Source organism: Trachurus trachurus (assembly GCF_905171665.1).
Source record: "Trachurus trachurus genome assembly, chromosome: 18".
Taxonomy (NCBI): domain Eukaryota; kingdom Metazoa; phylum Chordata; class Actinopteri; order Carangiformes; family Carangidae; genus Trachurus; species Trachurus trachurus.
Genome location: NC_139909.1, coordinates 5,279,353 through 5,301,433, shown reverse-complemented (window position 1 = coordinate 5,301,433; position 22,081 = coordinate 5,279,353). Strand labels below are relative to the sequence as shown.

At 45.2% G+C, this 22,081-nt stretch overlaps 1 protein-coding gene across 1 annotated transcript; it reads right to left on the bottom strand.

Moving 5' to 3' along the window:
- Window positions 1–11: 11 nt before the first annotated feature.
- On the bottom strand, window positions 12–10,910 carry cyp17a2 (cytochrome P450, family 17, subfamily A, polypeptide 2; the record flags this gene model as incomplete). The annotated part of the gene is made up of 9 exons (XM_083992650.1): window positions 12–277; window positions 1,522–1,625; window positions 3,292–3,461; window positions 4,167–4,403; window positions 5,156–5,242; window positions 6,308–6,537; window positions 9,202–9,340; window positions 9,436–9,556; window positions 10,750–10,910. The coding sequence occupies 9 exons, from the start codon at window positions 10,908–10,910 to the stop codon at window positions 12–14; spliced, it is 1,515 nt and encodes a 504-aa protein (XP_083848776.1).
- Between the last annotated feature and the right edge of the window lie 11,171 nt (window positions 10,911–22,081).

Sequence of the window (22,081 nt, the reverse complement as noted above, 5' to 3'; positions counted from 1 at the left end):
TTCCCTCTCCTTTATTTTGCTCCGTTCTCCCACCCCGCCCTCGGAGTAACGACGACCTTATAAGGTAACGGTTGCAGGACCACGCCCAGCCGCCCCTGCAGGTTGGGCGGGGAAGCCCCGTCCGGCAACCTGAAGCTCATCCGCTGCAGTAGAGAGGACAGGAAGAGGAAGAGCTCCAACCTCGCCAACGACTCGCCGACGCAAACCCGAGGCCCCGCCCCGAACGGCAGGAAGCAGGAGGGGGCGACACGCTGACCCTTATCGTCAAGGAAACGGTCTGGAAATGTAGGGGAGGAAAAAACACACAAAGTTTGAGTGTTTGGACTAGAGCACTGGAATAAGAGAGTAACGACACCACCATTGACTCCCGTAAGGGTTTAAGGGTTTTGCGCCCCTAGTGGCAGGATATTGGTATTGCAAAAGAGCCCAGAAAACTCATTCACTTCAATGTATGTGTGTTGCCCACTTGCTTGTAAATTGATGAAAACGGACGTGTTTTTTCTTTAGGTGTCTTGGTCATATCTAGAGTTGCAAAGGGGCGGAAAATTTCCAGTAAATTTCCTGTAAATTTCCAGAAACTTTCCACGGGAAGTTAAGCTGGAGAATTTTGGAAATATTCCAAATTGGAAACTTTCAATGGAAATTATGGGAATTATTAGGAATGTATGGGAATGAACTGGGAATTGGGGGTAACTTAAACAAACTGTATCATATCCAAACATAAATGTAAATATTTTGTTTTGTCATAAGCAGACATTCATGCAATACAGTTAAAAAAAACATGACATTTCAACTGATTTATTTGTGAGTAGAACTTTATCAAGTTTTAATTCTTGTATGAACAATCAATTCTGTTACTGAACAACAAAAACATGAATGTTGGGAAAGAAAATAGCCCTGCAGTAAGCAGTGTGCTGTGTGCATGTGATTGAGGAATAGCATAGATATTCAAGTGGACAAGTAAACTTAAATCTGGTTGTTTTAGCCAAGATTATGCTACAATATATTTTCCCCAACTATATTTAAGTTCCCTGTTAAGGCAGAACCTTCAATTTTGTAAATTTCGGATTTATTCCCGCTTATTCCCATATATTCCTGTTAATTCCCATGGAAAGTTTACAACTTTGAAAATTCCCGCAATTTTGCAACTCTAGTCATATCAAATTACACTTATAATTTGTTTATTACAAAATGTAGATTGAAACATTCATGTAGAAAACTGTTTTTTGTTTTGTTTTTTACTCGCCTATGTGTTAATGTTTATCTGTAAAGGTCCTCAATGATGCTATTAACGTGGGTGATCTATAAATGTCCTTAAATTATTGAAAACACCACACTTGCACATTCACCAACAATGCAGAGATGTCAGTTCTTGGGCACTTTTGCAGTATCCATATTCCTCCATCAGGAGGCGCTTCCATTGGACCAATGCGTGTCGTTACTCTCTTATTCCAGTTTATTCTCTAGTTTGGGGGTTCCTCTATGGACAGCAGGTGAAGGTTTGTGTGTTTGTGTGTTTACCGGGGTTGAAAAGGTCGGGTTTGTCCCAGTGTTGGGGGTCGTGGTGAATCGACCACATGTTGACCAGAACACGAGTCCCACGGCCGACAGCGTGACCTCCGATACTACAGGTGAGAAACAGAGAGAGGGGGTCCAGATCAATGGGTTTAATACCTACTGATTGTTTCCATTCTTGATCATCAGTCTGTCAGTCATTTTCTCATATAATCAGTGTTGTGGAAATTTCCTTTAACTTGTGAGAGAGAAAATCATAAGTCCAGCAAAATGAGGTTTCACTTTAAGTACTTACATTTTTATCTTGCAAGAGGTGGACTGTCATACACACAAAAGTCTGTATGAGAGTGCACACTGAGATTTGGTAACATCAGGTTACATAGGCACAAGAGCAGGAAGGAGCCATGTGCTTCTCCTAGGAGGATCAAACATTGTCCAATAACATTCTTGCATTCTTGCAGAATAGGTTTACATCGTACAAGTTTGCACTTAGCGCTTTTGACATGTCACTGGACTATTATCAGATCAACTCATAGGCAGGAAGAGAGTCTGTAACTGAAGGTTTGCTGTGGTTTTTTCACACCTCAGCATGTTGACATCTCGTTGACATCTCACCGTATATGGAGACAACTGCTTAATCATCACAAAATAACAGGAACCAAGTGGGACACCTGCATACTGCCCTGTACACAGCAGACAAGTGCAACTTGTGCTTTCTTAGAAGTTCACCTAAAGTTCATGAACATACATCTTCAAAGTTCAATCGAGGGTCATGAACATAAAGAATTTCCATTACATCAGTTAGTCACATCAATAAAAAACCAAACATCACAACATCTCAGAGCTGAAGTTGTCGTCACAGCTCTGAGTATCTGTAGCTCTGGCTCTGAAGTTAGTGAATGTGTTGAACGGCTTCTACCACCAGGTGGAGCTGTGGAGTGACACCAACTAGTTTTATAGGTAGAAGAAGAGTAGAATTGATATTTCAACACTATTAATGTGTGGCTTCCTTTTAACCGGCAACTGGCTTCTAGCCGCCGTCCTTTGTTCAGAGGTTCGCTGTGGTTGTGACGCGCTCCAATAAAAAACAATCACTGCCTCGCTTGAGTCACAAACAGAGTCACAACTATGAATTATTAAACAGTCAAATGAAATCATGAACTTCATCGTAACAGTTATGCTCCAGTTCAATAATATTAATGATAATAATCAAGCAAAATATGCAAAAATGGCTCTAATATAATGCGTTGGTGTCTGGACCACTGATGAATTCAGCGTCCAACTTAACACAACTTGCTTTTAGAATTAATTAAAGCATCTTACCATTGGTTGAGCTGCTGAGTGGTGATAAAAGTTGGTTTAACTATGGTATTTTTGTGTCAATAACCTGTAGATGTTCCTCTATAAGGGCTATTACTAGAATATCTTTACTGTTTTCCACCAAATAAGTGAAGACCTGTGGTGAACTCTGTTAAAAATTACGTTGGTTAGAGCACAAATAATCTAAAACCATTCTACTTGTCTATTTGTAAAATGAGAATAATTGTTGAATTTAAATGGCAAATAAACAAATAGACTGTCATTTTGTTCCCATACTCACACACATTAAAGAACAAATAAAGTATCAAAGTAATGAAGAAAGAAATATACAGGCTAGTGGCTATATATATATATATATAATATGAAGCTGCATTCCTGTTCATTATCAAAATACAGGACAGTAAATGTGTCTCATGGTGTCGTTTGAGCTCTAGTGTAGGTGTAGGTGTAGTCTACCTGCTGTCAGTCATGGCCGTGTGTGGGATGAGAACGGGGCTGACCGGTCGGATCCTCATCCCCTCGTTGATGACACAGTCCAGGTACGGCAGCCGGCCGCGGTCCGACGTGCACACGGCTCGCTCGCTGCCGACCTGCTCGTCCAGCTCCTTCTGCACACGGTCCTGCACCTGGAAGGAGTGGGTTTAAAGGGATAGTTCAACATTTTGGCAAATTGGCCCATTCATAGCAGTAGGTTCGTTACCTTTAATTGTCGGTGCAAGCTATTTTTAGAACGGTGGAGCAGAGCCGTGAGCTGCTCAGAGCTACACTACGGAGGCTCATTATGGGATTTCTTGGTTTCCCTCATCAAACTCATCAAATACACAATCCAACAACTCCACAACGCTCTGGTGGACAAGTTGTGAGCTGCACATTCACCACGCTATGAGGTAATAACACAACGTTACCAGACAGAGTTGTTTTAGAGGGAAATTCATGCAAAACCGCTGATGCACGTTGCCTTCAGGGACAGTTTTTCATCATCAGTCTCTGCATTTCCCTCTAAAACAACTCTGTGTGGTAACGTTGTGTTATTATCTCATAGCGTGGTGAATGTGCAGCTCACAACTTGTCCACCAGAGCGTTGTGGAGTTGTTGGATTGTGTATTTGATGAGTTTGATGAGTGAAACAAAGAAATCCCATGAGCCTCCGTAGCGTAGCTCTGAGCAGCTCGCGGCTCTGCTCCGCCGTTCTAAAAATAGCTTGCACCGACAATTAAAGGTAACAAACCTACTGCTATGACTATAGGGATTATGGCAATGGGCCAATTTGCCAAAATGCTGAACTATCCCTTTAAACATGTAGTGTGTGGTAGCATCCTGAGTATTTCTACCTCCGGGTGGTGCAGCAGGTAGGCCAGGATCCACAGCAGCGTGGTGGAGGTGGTTTCCACTCCGGCTCCGAAGGCCTCGGCCGCCGTCATCAGGACGTGGTCGTCCGTTATCCCCTCGTCCTCGTCTGGTCTGGACCTGGACGACCTCTGACCCTCGTCACCGCCACCGTCACCACCCGTCTTCCCCTGCAGCAAGGCGTCCAGAAGGTCCCGCGGCTCGCCGTCACTCAGCGATGCCTGGACACGAGTCATAGAGGAGAAGCAGATGTTTTTATTTTAGGTCAGATTGGAGGGATGATGAGAGGTTAAAGGGATAGTAGCATTTTTTAAAAGTGTGGTTGTATGATCTCCAAATAGCCCCTAAGTACTTTAATTGCAGTAGAAGACTCTCTGCACTCCTCCCGTTAGCAACGCCAGCCCATAATAGCCCTGCCCAGAGATTTACAACATACAGTGTTGTGAACAGACCCAAAGAAACAGCCTATTTTCACGGCCTAAAAGAGGTTTTACCTGAAAAAAAATACACAGTTCCATTGTTCACTATAATATAATTTTTTCCAGCCCTTCAAAGTGCAGGAAAAACACAGTTTTTATTTGGACCTAACCAACTGCTGATCGGCGGGCGCTAACCCTGGGCGGAGGGATACGTGAGTTGGTTCAGTCCAAATAAAAACTGTGTTTTTCCTGCACTTTGAAGGGCTGGAAAAAACTGTATTATAGCGAACAATGGAACTGTGTAATTTTTTTCAGGTAAAACCTCTTTTAGGCCGTGAAAATAGGCCGTTTCTTTGGGTCTGTTCACAACACTGTATGTTGTAAATCTCTGGGCAGGGCTATTATGGGCTGGCGTTGCTAACGGGAGGAGTGCAGAGAGTCTTCTACTGCAATTAAAGTACTTAGGGGCTATTTGTAGATCATACAACCCCACTTTAAAAAAATGCTACTATCCCTTTAAATTCAGACGAGACCTCTGTGAGTTTGTACGTCACCTTGTGCTCCTCCAGTTTGGTCGTCAGCAGTCGGTCTCTGACGGTGATGCTGTCCTTCAGTTTACTCAGAGACTTGTTGGGAAACACCTGAGGGAACGATGTGGATTGTTAGTGTCTTTGTAATGACCTTTATAGTTTTAGACCTTTACTGTGTTGATCGTTCAAAACATGAAAAAAGTGTCTCTAAGAGCTGTATGAAAGTGACTGGAACTGAATAGCTCCGTAAAATTTCAACTGATTAAAGGAATAGTTCACCAAAAATGTAATTCAGTCATTAGTGACTCACCCTCATGCTGATGAATACTCCAGAGTAGTTTTTTATTCCTCAAAGTGCATTCGTATTTATGTTCTAAATAACGTAATTTGGAGTAAACTCTGGACTATCTCCCTTCAGGACACTTGGATTGCAGTGGACGAGCAGTGTGGAGGAATATTAAATGGTTTTTGTGTAGTTTTATGGACGTTTTTGTGTCGGTCCCTATTGACTCTCATATAAAGTTTTTGTTGGACTAGGAACCGGCCTCCCGGGTCTCCAGATGCACTTTGAGGAATAAAAAACTACTCCGGAGTATTCATCAGCATAAGGGGGAGTCTAATGACTGAATTTATTTTTTTGGTGAACTATTCCTTTAATGGGCAGTTACAAGTATTTGACCTGTCTTAGTCGTTAACACATTTTAGAGAAAACCTCAACTTAGTAGGGCTGGGACGATACGCTTTTCTCCCGATTCGATTCTTCTACGATTTTTTGGATGGCGATTTGATTTAAATTGCGATTCTACGATATTGCAGATTTTCTCGATTTTTAGTCTTTAGCATTTTTAACATTTATCTGCACACAAATACTGTAGGAGCCTATAAATGAACATACTCCATTATAAAGTGAACTTAAACCCTTGGTCATTAAACCTGGACTCTCTGTATGTAAAAAAGGCGAACAAATGCACATTGCACAATATAAATAATAATAATAATAATAATAATAATGTTTTTGTCAAAAAAAAATCGATTTTTGAAAAAAAAAAACCGATTTAAAAATCGTCAAAAAAGATATCTCGATATTTATGTGAATCGATTTTTTTCTCCCACCCCTACAACTTAGTGTTGGAAACCTCTAACGTTCTCAGTGTCTTTCAGCTCTGTGTTTTCTACCTTCATCCAGGGGAAGATGTCCACCAGTCCTCCTCTGGCGATCGTCTCCACGATGCCGTCGTTGTATCCGATCACCTCCTGCAGCTCTGGGTCACCGTGGCGATAGGTGGCGCTGAACACCAGCGTGCACACGACGTTGGTGACGGCCCTGGTCACCGCCGGCGATGGGTCGAAGCCGCGCTTCCCTCCGGACAACAACTCCACACACAGACTGTCCACGGAGCTCAGGACTGGAGGAACAACATGAAACATCAACATGAAGAGTTTTTAATAACATGTTTAACAGCTGCTGAGAGGTGATAGATGTTGGTTTAACTTTGGTGTTTCTGTGTCAACAACCTGTAGACGTTTCTCTATAAGGGTTATTAATAGAATATCTTGCCTGTTTCCCACCAAATAACTGAAGAACTGTGGCGAACTCTGTTAAATATTATGTCTTGCTACGTTGGTTATACGTAGCACAAAACATCTAAAACTATTATACTTGCCTTTTTGTAAAATGAAAATAGTTGTTGAGTTTGACTCGAAGAAAGATTTACAAAACTAGAGAGGTCTCTCTTGTCCTGTAAGAGTTTTATATAGATCCAAAGACCGCCTGGTCCCTTTTTGTTTCTTTCTTTCTTTCTTTCTTTATTATTTTCTTTATTTTAATTTTTATTAGATTGCACTGTACCTTTTACTTGTATTGAACTGCTGTACTTGTTTTCCTTTAAAAGCCATAAAAAAGTTGTTCACGAAAAAACCTAGAGAGGCCTCTGTCAAAGGCCCAGACTTAACAAGAATAAAAAATAATTGAATGTGTGTTTCTGTGGTGGGTGTTGAAACAGGGAGTTCCTTAACAGTCAAAGAAAAAAGAGGATGTTGTATAAGCAAAAAATGGGGAAAATATATAAAAACATGTAATAAAAAAGAGAAGGCTAGTTATGGATTTTTGATTTGCATATTGTTGGCTGTAAACCAGTTCACTATTAGGCTATTCATATGATGTAAGGGTTTTGGCTTTTTGTCTTGTCGTTCTTTTTGTTTTGAGAAAGGAGCGTATTAAAAGTTCTCTTCATTTTACTCCTGAACAAATAAAATGAAATTAAATAAAATAATCATGAGCGTCTTCCCCCTAAATGTCCAGTCTTCCCCTCTGGACCATAAGTTACAGTAACTCACCTTTCTGCGAAGTTCGCCACAAATCGGTTGCGTAACCATGGTAACTGTTGAACCAACGTTCTTTCATAACCATGGTAACTGTTGAACCAACGTTCTAAACTCCCTTGTGGCCACACCCACCGCTCGTTGAAGCTCCGCCCACCGCGCGCAGCCGCAGCGTCCTTGTTGTTTCCGGTTAAAATGGCGCCGGTGGCGTTTTTTGAAAAGAACGTGGCGTTTTTACCTGTTTGTTTCTGGGAGTTTAAACCAACCAGCGGCCTCGCGGACAGTAAACAGACCGACGTCATCACCAGGTAAACACCAAAGACTCAGACAAAGATGATCTTATGGGAGGAGGCTTCACTCTGTTTGAATTAACATGGCTGTTTTGTTTATCGTGTATCCTGAGTATCATTACTGTAAATGTAGCCAAGCTTAAAGCAGATATCAGTGGAATGTTTTTGTTAATATAAGTCCTAAATAGTCCTATTTTCCGTCAGCAATCACTTACATGAAGTATTTCAGCCTAAACACGAGTCTCTCCGTCACTCTGCTCTGCTGTAACCCGAGGAGAAAATTTTCCTTGTGGGATACAAGTGTTATCCAATGAGGAGAGAGAACGGCATGAAGGGCTGTGTGTGCAGCCAAGGGATGCGCGTGAATGTGGTGACGTAGCACGAGGACCAATTGATGCCTGACAAGGGCGGGGGCTGCTAACTCATGGTGCGTTCAAAGAAACTCGTACTTTGTGTTTTTCCTTCCTGTGAAGTCATACCAGTTCGATCTGGTACGAGTTCACGGGTCGGAAGTTACGAGTGGCCGTTATAGGGAACTTTCACAGACAACAGGACGGTAAAAACACGAGCTACGGGTTACCTGGAACGCTACCAAGTCGTAGTTGTGACTTGAAGCTGTAACTTACGGTTTCAAAAGCCTGCCTTGAACGCAGCATTAGCCGAAACGGCCGTGAAGCTGATATCTGCTTTAATGAAGTTAGTAGCCTATTTATTAAAACACGGAACATAAAGTTTTGAGTTTACTTATTTCAGCTTTTTTTTTACGCTTCTAAACATTTCAAGGGGAAGTATTGTAGTTTTTACTCCACTAGCTACAGTATATTTAGCTATTTGTAGTCAAGTTAACGTTCAAAGTTTTCAGTTTTTTGTGTTAATTATTGTTGTTTGTTAAAGTTTAGATAGCACATGCATATTACACAGGCACTTTGTATATTTAATGTCCAATTTTAACTTTCATACACATTTTATTCTTCAGTGCAATTTTGATGCTATTTGTTCATCTAATTAGTTGCCTAGTTCTTTTTAAAATGCGTAGGCCTATAAGATGATGTGGCCTATGTTATGACCCTAACCCTACATAGGAAGGTGTAGCCTGTGTTGAGTGTGGGAATGTACAAAACATTGTGTGTATTTTTAATGTTAATGTACTACAGAAATCTGGTGCACCCATCTTTTCTTTTTTTCTCTTTAAAAATTATCTTAGTGCACATTTTCCCCAAATAGAATAAAATTAAGATTAGTGCTTGAAATATTATAGATGTACATGTCAGATCTTCGTCATGTTTTCCATTGACAGGATTTTAAAAAATGATGGAGTGTAATCTCCTTCGGTGGCCTGAATGTTCTTGTTTTGGTTCGTCCTTTATAAAACCCAATACTTTGCATGAAAAGTAAGTTTAAAAGAGAAAAATATATCGGTATAAAAATGTAAAAGAAACAATGAGAGTAGTAGGCTACCGATGTCCTGCAGTCGACTGCTTCCTTCTCCAAACAGAGTGAAGGAGTTGTGGACGAGGCGACGGTGTAACTTCCAGAGAGGAGAGTAGTCAGCGAAGGCGATGTCTTTCCCTCCTCTGGTCAGCAGGTTGGTGGTCACCTGCTCAGGTACAGGAAACATTAACACATGACGACGTCACAGAGATGAGTTAGATACGTTTTTAATTCTTTAATTTGAACAGTTGTATGTGTCACCATGCTGGGCCGGCCGGCGAACTCCTTCCCTCTCTGCAGCAGAACCTCTCTGGCGTGTCGATGGTCGTTGATCACCACCGTGTAGTGAGGCCCGAGGTAGAGGGCGAACAGAGAGCCGTACCTACACACACACACACACACACACACACACACACACACACACACACACACACACACACACACACACACACACACACACACACAGGAGCTTTAACTTTTAGCAACAAACATAAACAAAAACATGTGATTTGAACTATTTTTTCCTTATTTTTAAATCAAATTATGCCAGGTTTCTCCAAAAGTAAATGTGAAAAGCAAATAAATAAAATACAAAGAGGAAATATATCATAAAATATATCTTACAATGTCTAAAACAACAATAATACACACTGCTAGTGCAAAGGAACAAGTTAAATACATAACTACATAATCTAAATAGTGCAAAGGGCAAGGCCACTTTAATGCACGGGCTGCCCAGGGGCCTACCGAGTTCAGGGGCCTATCGATGAGCTGGCAAAGTCGCATTGTTTTGTTACTTGTCAGTTTTCTGTCAATCACTTTATACGCACGTTTGTGGCTGCCGATTGATCCAAATTAACCCTTAGCTAAAACCCGCCCCGCAGCCCTTTTTTAATCAGAGGGTGTGAAATCCCCACTGTGACATTTACAGGTGTTGAACACTGGCCTGCTTTGTTTTTTTTTTTTTTTTAACACATCCCACATCCATGATAAATGCTCTGTCTTTTTGATTAGGCCTGTGTTAATCTGAAAACAGTAAGATTGAATAAAATGATGTTGTTTTTAAGAAATCTTGTAAGACATTGTTTTACTGTTTAATTTTCATTGAATATCAGAAAGTAGGGATAAGTAGTCAACCACGTAGTAGAAAATAACATGACGCTGTGGACTGGTGTTCCTCCTGTCCTCCCCTATTTTTTCAGTCACCAGCCGCCACTGGTGTGTATCGTAAGTGTGCTTGTGTGTTTATGCACTCACAGGGCCCACCAAAGCCAGAGGAAGCTCATTTTGTTCTGATGGTGGTGTTTTTCAAACTTTCACCTATATCTTGGTTTTAAATAATCAGCATAAGTTCTTATGTAGGCTGTTGCTGTTATACAAAGTGCCTTTTGTGTTTCTGTATAGGTTAATTAATAAAAGTATGCCAGTGTTTTCTGGCTAAAGAAGCAAAACGCCTATGTCGTGAAAGAAACTGATGCATGTTGTGATGTAGATTGGCCCTGGCAAAGGGGCCTAAGCATCATTTAAAAAGGAGGTATGTTGTTGTGTTATAGATGAAAAGGAGAAGCGTCCTACCTGCGTCCCAGCTGGGAGAAGAGGAGGTGAGGAGGGAGTTCTCCTCCTCCTCCTCCTCCTCCTCCTCTTCCTCTCAGCCAGGGGAGGCTGCCCAGGCCGGGGAGCCGGGGGAGGCAGGGGATGGAGCCTCGGCCTGGGGGAGGAGGAGAACCACGTCTCATCAGGAGCAACAGGAGGAGGACAGCCGCCGCCACGGTAACGAGGAAGACAAGGAGGAAAGGAGGACCAGAGGAGGAGGAGAAGGAGGAGAAGGAGAGAGGGAGGAAGGAGGAGAAGGAGGAGGGAAGAGACGAGAGGAGACGAGTGAACATGGCCGACGAGGAGAGAGAGTGAAGAGAGAAGCTGGAGGAGAAGGATTTAAGCTCAGAGAGAAACCTTGGAGAGGTCAGAGGTCAGTGTATGTGTGTGTGTGTGTGTGTGTGTGTGTGTGTGTGTGTGTGTGTGTGTGTGTGTGTGTGTGTGTGTGTGTGTGTGTGTGTGTGTGTGTGTGTGTGTGTTGTTGTTACTAATGTGTGTGGCCTTCCCCTGACCGTGTGTGTGTGTGTTTATCTTGGTCAAACAACCTTGACGTTATCAGGCTGCAGCTGCGACTCTAAACTAGAGAGATGTCACATGACCTCATTATACACATTAATTAATTATAATATATATATATTAAATAATATAATTACAGCTGTTTATACTGTGAGTTTCATTTTATTTTATCTTTAGTTGAAACATTGGGTCGCCTTTTAATTTACAGGCAGCTAATTGCGTCGTAATGTAGAGAAATAACGGTCAATTTCATAGTAATGTCGAGAAAAATAGCCAAGAAATAACGATTTTTAAAATTTCTTTTATTTTCTTTTTTTTATTTAATGGAAACAGGCAATAACATACACAATTTATAAACTGATAATACACTGACCAAAACAGACAAACAGAAAACAAAGGACAGAACAAAGCTGACGACATGATACAGCAGGACCAAAACAGGACAGAGAAGTAAATAAATAAAAATAAAAAATAAAAAAGGGATGTAAAACATACTAAAATTAAATTTACAGTAACTACTACTACTACTATAAATAAAAGAAATAACGATTCTTGTAGGCTAGAAATAGGCAAGAAATAACGGTCAATTGCAAAGGACTTGGTGGAGAAAAATTCTTGCCTTTCCCAAAAAGGCATGAAAAGCATGACATTACTATGAAAATGACCGTTATTTCTTGACATTATGACGTAATTAAATGCCTGTAAATTAAAGGGTTACCAGACATTTTTTTATGGGACAAACAAAACAGTTTCTGTGACACATAAAGGGGCCCGAAGCTCATATATTTCATATTTTAACTCATTGAGTGCCGCGCTCCTTTCCAAAGTTTTAGTCAAGTGTACCGGCAATTTAGACCATTTTTGACTTTTTATGTAGAGCCACAGTGTATTCTATATTATTGCCACCAACACATACTGTGGCTCAATTGAAAGGTTTACCTTAATGCTTCAAGTGGCCACAAACCGTTTGTTTCTACGTGCCTCCGTTCCTGAGAAAAGTCAAGCTAAACATGGCTGGGTTTCACCAAAATCCCTCCTTTTTTTCTAGAAAAGGAGATAGAGCGTCTTTTATGAAAGGTGCGCTGTTTGTGTCTGTCGCTCTTCTCACACTCGCATTTCTGGATCAAAGGGCTCGTATAAGATAAATATATACAACAATGGTTTGTTCTATTCACAAAACCACCAGCGGGGGCGGGGGGGGCGCCACTAAACAACAATAACACAGACGCACCGTGCCGTGTCACAGCTTCTCGCCGCGGAGCGTGAGGGTCAGTCGGCCACCGCGGCTCGGTAAGACCGGTCCCGCCGGTGGTCGCGGTCCTTCTGTGGTACGGGTCGGTGATGCCGGTCTGCTTTGGTCCAGAGACCATCAGATTTTACCGCGGGAGGACTTTGGGGAGGACACGGTGTTGCTCCAGCTGAAGACCGGGCGGACTGTCGGCTGAGAGCTTCCTGTTTCTGCTCCGAGCAGCTCGAGCAGCTGGAGCAGCAGCGCGGGTGAGAGCAGAGCAGCTGCGCTGCATCTGCATGCAGAACTCGTTTGCAGAAGCCGAGTTATGATAAAAACTTCCAGATCATGAGCTGTCATGTGACTTTGATCGTCATCTATTTCAGTTCTCCTCGTCGTAGAGTCCCCAAATTTACATATAATGTGTATTAAAGTGTCTATTTTCATAATTTAAAAAAAAGCAAAAAACGTAAAATTACGTTTTTGGCACTCAACGCATGGGAACGAAAAACGAGAAATTACGTGGTTGGCACTCAATGAGTTAAAACAGGTTGTGTCTTCATAGTGACTATCATAAAGTGACAGGAAGTCCTGATGGCTGGTTTTAAGGCTCAGTTTCTGAATACAATCCTACCTTTATTCTGAAGGAGCTTTAACACAAACATCTACCTTTATTCTGAAGGAGCTTTAATACAAACATCTACCTTTATTTTGAAGGAGCTTTAAGACAAACATCTACCTTTATTTTGAAGGAGCTTTAACACAAACATCTACCTTTATTCTGAAGGAGCTTTAATACAAACATCTACCTTTATTTTGAAGGAGCTTTAAGACAAACATCTAGCTTTATTTTGAAGGAGCTTTACCACAAACATCTACCTTTATTCTGAAGGAGCTTTAACACAAACATCTACCTTTATTTTGAAGGAGCTTTAACACAAACATCTACCTTTATTTTGAAGGAGCTTTAACACAAACATCTACCTTTATTTTGAAGGAGCGTAACCATTTATAACGCTGGTTTTCCTGGTCGATGTGTCTGGTTTAAAGTGAGTGAGTCAGTGGTTGTTGATGACAGGAGCTGAAGGCCGAAGAGCGCAGTAATGTGGCTGTGTTGCACCGTGTGTGTGTGTGTGTGTGTGTGTGTGTGTGTGTGTGTGTGTGTGTGGTATCTCTAACAGGTGGAGGGAACAGAAGGTGGCACAGCGCCATGGCAACAGTCTCTTCTCTCGCCCACACACACACACACACACATATATATATTTATTTCTATATATATATATATTTATATTCACTTCCATCATCTTTGCTTCTTGATTTAGTTCTCACACGTTCATGTGCGTGAGGGGTTTCTCTCTCTCTGTCTCTGTCTGCGTCGCCATGGTCACCTGACTGTTCACGTTAACAGCCGTGGCCTCTGATTGGTCACTTCTGATGATTAGTCCGAGACCAACGACATGTTGTCCCATGATCCTATTTCTGTCTGCGTGGTCCCAAAACGCAAAAACAACAGGCTGCGTCTGAAAAACATGTGGGAGTGAAGCGTCCTCATCGCTCAGTGACTCTTTGTGGTCGTTTTTTTTATTTTTTTTTTTATGTTTATCGCCCCTCTTATCCCCTATGATGCCCGTCCTGCCAGTGTTTATTCAAACCTTTATTTTAAAAAAAACTCCAGAACAATGATTAAAAGTCAAATAAACAAGTATAAACTCGGTGCAGTTCCTCTCCTGACCAGCAGGGGGCAACACTTACTAAAAGTTTCACATTTTAAAGTTGCATTATTTTAACTTTCTTTTCTTTTCTTTTTTTACTATAATTGACTTTTTTGTTTGTCATCCACAACTGACACAGCGCAACAACTTTTATCTATATTAAAAAAAGATATAGTAGGCCTATAGTAAAGATGTCCATAAAACTACACAAAAACCATTTAACATTCCTCCACACTGCTCGTCCACTGTAATCCAAGTGTCCTGAAGGGAGATAGTCCAGAGTTTACTGGAAACTACGTCATTTAGGACATTTTTACAGCATAAACAGTCCTGGATTAGATTTTCCTGGTGTGATACAGGACTGTTTAGGCTGTAAAAATGTCCTAAATGACGTAGTTTCCAGTAAACTCTGGACTCTCCGGTAAGGCATCTTGAGCGGTCAAATGCCGCTAACGGGACGAGATCGGTCAAAACGGAGGGTTCAAGCAAGCTACATCGAGGGTAGGTTAGCTTCCTATTTCAAAGTAAAAGCACAAATTCTATCGTCATGGTTTTCTGTATGTAAAGGGCAACAGGTGTTTTATTTTGTGAAAGTAACTGGAAGTGCGTTGGTCACAACGGCTAGCTTGAGTAGTGCTGAATTTGTGCGAACAAAATTGTAAACAGCTGGTATTTAGACAAATTAACGACACACTGCTGATCTAAACGGCTACTTTCTCGTCTAAAAATGTTTGAAATGTGGATAAAGTGATATATTTACAGAGTTTAGAGCTAAAATGAAATCAGGTAGGAGGCAGGCTAACACTAGCTATACACTTCCAGCGTTTGAGCTAAGCTAATTAGCGACTTTAGGAGGAGGCAGGCTAATACACTTCCAGCGTTTGAGCTAAGCTAATTAGTGACTTTAGGAGGAGGCAGGCTAATACACTTCCAGCGTTTGAGCTAAGCTAATTAGTGAGTTTAGGTGGGAGGCAGGCTAACAATATACACTTCCAGCGTTTGAGCTAAGCTAATTAGCGACTTTAGGTGGAGGCAGGCTAACACTACCTATACACTTCCAGCGTTTGAGCTAAGCTAATTAGCGACTTTAGGTGGAGGCAGGCTAACAATATACACTTCCAGCGTTTGAGCTAAGCTAATTAGCGACTTTAGGTGGAGGCAGGCTAACACTACCTATACACTTCCAGTGTTTGAGCTAAGCTAATTAGCGACTTTAGGTGGAGGCAGGCTAACACTACCTATACACTTCCAGCGTTTGAGCTAAGCTAATTAGCGACTTTAGGTGGGAAGCAGGCTAACACTACCTATACACTTCCAGTGTTTGAGCTAAGCTAATTAGCGACTTTAGGTAGGAGGCAGGCTAACACTACCTATACACTTCCAGTGTTTGAGCTAAGCTAATTAGCGACTTCAGGTAGGAGGCAGGCTAACACTACCCATACACTTCCAGCGTTTGAGCTAAGCTAATTAGCAACTTTAGGTGGGTGGCAGGCTAACACTACCTATACACTTCCAGTGTTTGAGCTAAGCTAATAAGGCGATACGGCTCTATCTCCATGGTTACTGCACGCACAGTCGAAAGGATGGTGTCTATCTGCTGGTCATGGACTCGGGAGTGAGGCAAGACACGAAAAAAAAAAAACGTTGGCGTAACCCTTTAAGTAGTAAAGTACTGTGATACTTTAAAGTACAAGTACCTTTTTAAACATGGTGTTGGTGTTGTTGTTGTTTCTTCCTCCAGTGAGAAACTTTAAACTTTAACAAACTTTAACGACGACCGACCGTGACTAAAACGTTCGTCAGACTCGTGATTCATGTCAGAACCGACATCATCAACATCGTGGTCGTCGTTGTCGTCAACAACAACAACAACAACAACAATAAACATAATAAAAACGATCATTAAAATTAAAGGTGACCCCCCCTCCTCCTCCTGCTGTTACCATGGAGACAGCATCACGGCGACAGGCTGAACAACGATGTGCAGGAATGTCACAATGTGGAGCAGTGATGATCATCTCTCTCTCTCCCTCCCTCTCCTTCCTTTCTCTCTCTCCTTCCTCCCCCTCCCATCCCTTGCTCTCTCTATGTCTCTCGCCCTCCTCTTTCTCTCTCCTTTCTCTCCCCCTCCTCCCTCTCTCTTACCCTCTCTCTCTGTATTCTCCCTCTCTTTCTCCCTCCTCGCTCTCTCTCCCTCTCTGTATTCTCTCTCTATGTCTCTCGCCCTCTTTCTCTCTCCACTCTCCCTCTCTCACCTCCGCCTCTCTCTCTCTCTGTATTCTCCCTCTCTTTCTCCCTCCTCCTCTCTCTGTCCCTCCTTGCTCTCTCTCTCTCTTTATTGCCTCTCTATGTCTCTCGCCCTCCTCTCCCTCCTCCTCTCTCTCTCTCTCTCTCTCTGTATAGTCTCTCTATGTCTCTCTCTCCCTCCTCGCTCTCTTTCCCTCCTCACTCTCACTCTCTCCATCTCCCTCTCCTTTCTCTCCTTCCCTCCTCCCACCCCTCGCTCTCTCTCCTTTCTCTCTCTCTCCTCTCTCTGTATTCTCTCTCCATGTCTCTCACCCTCTTTCTCTCTCCACTCTCCCTCTCTCTCACCTCCTCCTCTCTCTTCTTCTCTTTATTGTCTCTCTACTGTATGTCTCTCGCCCTCCTCTTTCTCTCTCTCTCCTCCTCCCTCTCCCCTTCCTTCCTCTCTCTCTCTGTATTCTCCCTCCTCGCTCTCTCTCTCCCTCTCTCCTCCCTCCCTCTCTCTCTGTATAGTCTCTCTATGTCTCTCTCTCTCTCTCCCTCTCTCTCACCCTCTCTTCTCCCTCCCTCCCTCTCTCTCTTCTCCCTCCCTCTCTCCATTCTCTCTCTCCCTCTCTCCCTCTGCAGTGCAGCAGAACTCTCCGTGGTGCTGAAGCTGCGACACAGAAACAGAAACATCATCGTTCCTTCGTTTGTTTGTTTTTCTCTCTGTAGAAAAGAGAATAGAAGACACCTCCAGATGTTTCTCCCACATCTGCCTCCTCCTCCTCTCCTCTCCCCCCTCCCCCTCCTCCTCTCCTCCTCTCCTCTCCCTCCTCCTCTTCCTCCCCCTCCTCCCCCTCCTCCTCTCTCCTCTCCCCCTCCTCCTCTTCCTCTTCCTCCTCTCCCTCCCCCTCCTCTCCTCTCCCTCCTCCTCTTCCTCCCACTCCTCCTCTCCTCTCCCTCCTCCTCTTCCTCCCCCCTCCTCCTCCTCCTCCTCTCCCCTCCTCCTCTTCCTCCTCCTCTCCCCCCTCCCCCTCCTCTCATCTCCTCTCCTCTCCCTCCTCCTCTTCCTCCTCCTCCTCCTCCTCTCCTCTTCCTCCCCCTCTCCTCTCCTCTCCTCTCATCTCCTCTCCTCCTCTCTCCTCTCCTCTCCCTCCTCTCCCTCCTCCTCTCCTCTCCTCTCCCTCTCCTCCTCTTCCTCCTCCTCTCCCCCCTCCCCCTCCTCTCATCTCCTCTCCTCTCCCTCCTCCTCTTCCTCCCCCTCCTCCTCCTCTCCTCTCCTCTTCCTCCCCCTCTCCTCTCCTCTCATCTCCTCTCCTCCTCCTCTCCTCCTCTCTCCTCTCCTCCTCTCCCCCTCCTCTCCTCCTCTCTCCTCCTCTCTCCTCCTCTCTCCTCTCCTCTCCCTCCTCCTCTCCTCTCCTCTCCCTCCTCCTCTTCCTCCCCCTCCTCTCCCTCCCCCTCTTCCTCCTCTCTCCTCCTCTTCCTCCCCCTCCTCCTCTCTCCTCCTCTCCTCCTCCCCCTCCTCCTCTCCTCTCCTCCTCCTCTTCCTCCCCCTCCTCCTCTCCTCTTCCTCCCCCTCTCCTCTCCTCTCATCTCCTCTCCTCCTCCTCTCCTCCTCTCTCCTCTCCTCCTCTCCCCCTCCTCTCCTCCTCTCTCCTCCTCTCTCCTCTCCTCTCCCTCCTCCTCTCCTCTCCTCTCCCTCCTCCTCTTCCTCCCCCTCCTCTCCCTCCCCCTCTTCCTCCTCTCTCCTCCTCTTCCTCCCCCTCCTCCTCTCCTCTCCTCCTCCTCCTCTCCTCCTCCTCTCTCCTCCTCTCCTCCTCCTCTTCCTCCCCCTCCTCCTCTCCTCTCCCTCCTCCTCTCCTCCCCCTCCTCCTCTCCTCCTCTCATCTCCTTCTCCTCTCCTCTCCCTCCCCCTCTTCCTCCCCCTCCTCCTCTTCCTCCTCCTCCTCTCTCCCTCTTCCTCCCCCTCCTCCTCTTCCTCCTCCTCCTCCTCCTCTCTCCTCTCCTCCTCTTCCTCCTCCTCTCCTCTCCTCTCCTCCTCTTCCTCCTCCTCTCCCTCCTCCCCTCCTCTCCTCTCCTCTCCTCTCCCTCCTCCTCTCTCCTCTCCTCCCCTCTCCTCTTCCTCCCCCTCCTCTCTCCTCCTCCTCTCCTCTCCCTCCTCCTCTTCCTCCCCCTCCTCCTCTCCTCTCCTCCTCTTCCTCCTCCTCTTCCTCCTCCTCTCTCCTCCTCCTCTCCCTCCTCCTCTCTCCTCTTCCAACTCCTCCTCTCCTCTCCCTCCGCCTCTTCCTCCCCCTCCTCCTCTCCTCTCCCTCCTCCTCTTCCTCCCCCTCCTCCTCTACTCCCCTCCTCCTCTTCTTCCTCCTCCTCTCCCTCCTCCTCCCCTCTCCCCCCCTCCTCTCATCTCTCCTCCTCTTCCTCCTCTCCTCCTCTCTCCTCTCATCTCCTCTTCCTCCTCCTCTCCTGTTCCTCTCCTCTCCTCTTCCTCCCCCTCCTCTCATCTCCTCTCTCCTCTCCTCTTCCTCCTCCTCTCTCCTCTTCCTCCTCTCTCCTCTTCCTCCTCCTCTCCTCTCCTCTCCTCTCCTCTCCCTTCTCCTCCTCCTCTCCTCTCCCTCCTCCTCTTCCTCCCCCTCCTCTCTCCTCTCCCCTTCCTCCTCCTCTCCTCTCCTCTCCTCCCCCTCCTCCCCTCCTCTCCTCTCCTCTTCTCCTCTCCTCTCCTCTCTCAGGGAGCTCTCTGCTCTCATTCAGCCCCATGCATTTTTTTTCACAGCAGCAGGAGAAGGAGCTCAACTTTGTAACTTGCTGTTAAGTGCTTTTTAATTCGTTTTAATTCACCAAAAAATAGTCACAGGTCACAAAAAAGTCCTCTTCTTACTCGGTGTGGCTCTTTTCTGCACTTTCCTTACTTTTTTTTGTAAGCAGAAGCCAGTGATCCTCTTATTAAAGGTTTTCTTTGCCCCTCACATACTGTCTGTGTCTGTAGCCTAGTGGTTAGCTCACTGGGCTGAAGACCTGAAGGTTGCTGGTTCAAATCTGGCCTCAACAACAATTGTAGTGAATTATTTTCCCAGTCGTCCTCTGTTGACTTCTGATAACTTGCTTCATGTTGAAACTGCTGCTCTCAGCCTGAAATTCACATACATTTTAATTGTAAGTCATTCAAGCTCGACTCTCAAGCTTTCTTGGTGTCGACACAGTGTGTTTCCAACAGGTGCAGCTTTGGGCTCGTTAACTTCTCCCCCTCCTCCCTCTCTCTTGCCCTCTCTCTCTGTATTCTCCCTCTCTTTCTCCCTCCTCCTCTCTTTCTCCCTCCTCGCTCTCTCTCCCTCTCTGTATACTCTTTACATGTCTCTCGCCCTCTTTCTCTCTCCTTCCTTTCTCTCCCCCCCCTCTCTCTCCCTCTCTGTATTATCTCTCCAAGTCTCTCACCCTCACTCCCTCTCTCTTGCCCTCTCTCTTTCTCCCTCCTCGCTCTCTCTCTCCCTCCCATCCCTCGCTCTCTCTATGTCTCTCGCCCTCCTCTTTCTCCCTCCTTTCTCTCCCCCTCCTCCCTCTCTCTTGCCCTCCCTCTCTGTATTATCTCTCTCTGTCTCTCGCCCTCCTCTTTCTCTCTCCTTTCTCTCCCCCTCCTCCCTCTCTCTTGCCCTCTCTCTCTGTATTCTCCCTCTCTTTCTTCCTCCTCGCTCTCTCTCCCTCTCTGTATACTCTTTACATGTCTCTCGCCCTCTTTCTCTCTCCTTCCTTTCTCTCTCCCTGTCTGTATTATCTCTCCAAGTCTCTCACCCTCACTCCCTCTCTCTCTTGCCCTCTCTCTTTCTCCCTCCTCGCTCTCTCTCTCCCTTCCATCCCTCGCTCTCTCTATGTCTCTCGCCCTCCTCTTTCTCCCTCCTTTCTCTCCCCCTCCTCCCTCTCTCTTGCCCTCCCTCTCTGTATTATCTCTCTCTGTCTCTTGCCCTCCTCTTTCTCTCTCCTTTCTCTCCCCCCTCCTCCCTCCCTCTCTGTATTCTCACTCTCTTTCTCCCTCCTCCTCTCTCTGTCCCTCCTTGCTCTCCCTCTCTCTCTCTATGTCTCTCACCCTCTTTCTCTCTCCACTCTCCCTCTCTCTCCCTATGAACTCGTCTGATTCTGTTCTTCACTCCTCCCTTCATCCCTCCATCTCTCTGATTCCCTTCTCTCTCTTCGTCCCTCCATTCATTCCTCTGCAGCCCACTATCTCCTTTCAACCCTCCATCCATCCTTCTACATCCCTCCCTCAGACACTTCATCCATCCTTTCATCTCTCCTTCATGCTCCCTCCCTCCATCCTTCCATTCATTCTTCTACACCTCTCTTTCTGACACTGACTCCATCTCTCCATCCATTCCTCTACACCCCTCTCTCTCTCTGACTCCCTCTATCTTTTCACCCGACTCCCTCCATCCTTCCCTCTGCATCCTTTCATCCCCCATCCTTCCTTCTTCATCCCTCTCTCAGATACTTCCTCCATCCCTCCATCTCTCCATCCATTCTTCTACATCTTCTTATTGTCATCTCTCCATCTGCATCCCTCTCTCAGACACTCTGCATCCTTTCATCCTTCCCTCTGCAGCTCTCTCTCTCTGATACTTCCTGCATCCCTTCTTTTTACTCCCTCCATCTCTCAGTCCATTCTTGTACATCCTTCTCTGACCCCATTTTATCTTTTCATCAGACTCTCTCCATCCATCCCTCCCTCTGCATCCTTTCATCCCTCCCTCTGCAGCTCTCTCTCGGATACTTCCTACATCCCTTCTTTTTGCTCCTTCCATCTCTCCATCCATTCCTCTACACCTCCCTCTCCATCATCTCTCTTTCAGACACCTCTCCATCCATCCATCCTTCTCTGACCCCCTTTTATCTTCTTTCTGCATCCCTCTTTCAGACACCATCCCTCCCTCTGCATCTCTCTCTCAGATAGGCTACTTCCTGCATCCCTTCTTTTTACTCCCTCCATCTCTCAGTCCATTCTTGTACATCCTTCTCTGACCCCATTTTATCTTTTCATCAGACTCTCTCCATCCATCCTTTCATCCCTCTTCCCTCTGCATCTCTCTCTCGGATACTTCCTGCATCCCTTCTTTTTACTCCTTCCATCTCTCCCTCCATTCCTCTACACCTCCCTCTCCATCGTCCCTCCATCATCTCTCTTTCAGACACCTCTCCATCCCTCCATCCCTCTCTCCCTCCCTCCTGGTTGTATAATCTCTCCGTTGCCGCAGTGAAGGAAACCCCTTCTCTCTCTCTCCTCTCTCTCTCTCCATCTCTACGCTGTTTTCCCGCCTGTCCTTATATGGTGTGGGGATACCCCGCGTCACCGACCGGAAGTTGCCCATGTTTGGGCAGCTGCGCAGCGGCGCGGCGGGGGGAATCCCTCCCGGCCGGCGCCGGCCAATCAGCGGCGGCCGGGAGTTACCTAGGCGACGGAGAGTATAAAAGCCGAGGCTGCGGACGGAGGAGCCTCAGCATCCTCAGCATCCACGGCGCGAGCACACAGCTAAGGATTTAATCCACGGATCACGGAGGGAATCCCCGACACACACCGAGCTACCGAGGATCCACTTTGGATTTACACACAACAACAACAAACACACAAACAAACAAACAAACACACTAAACA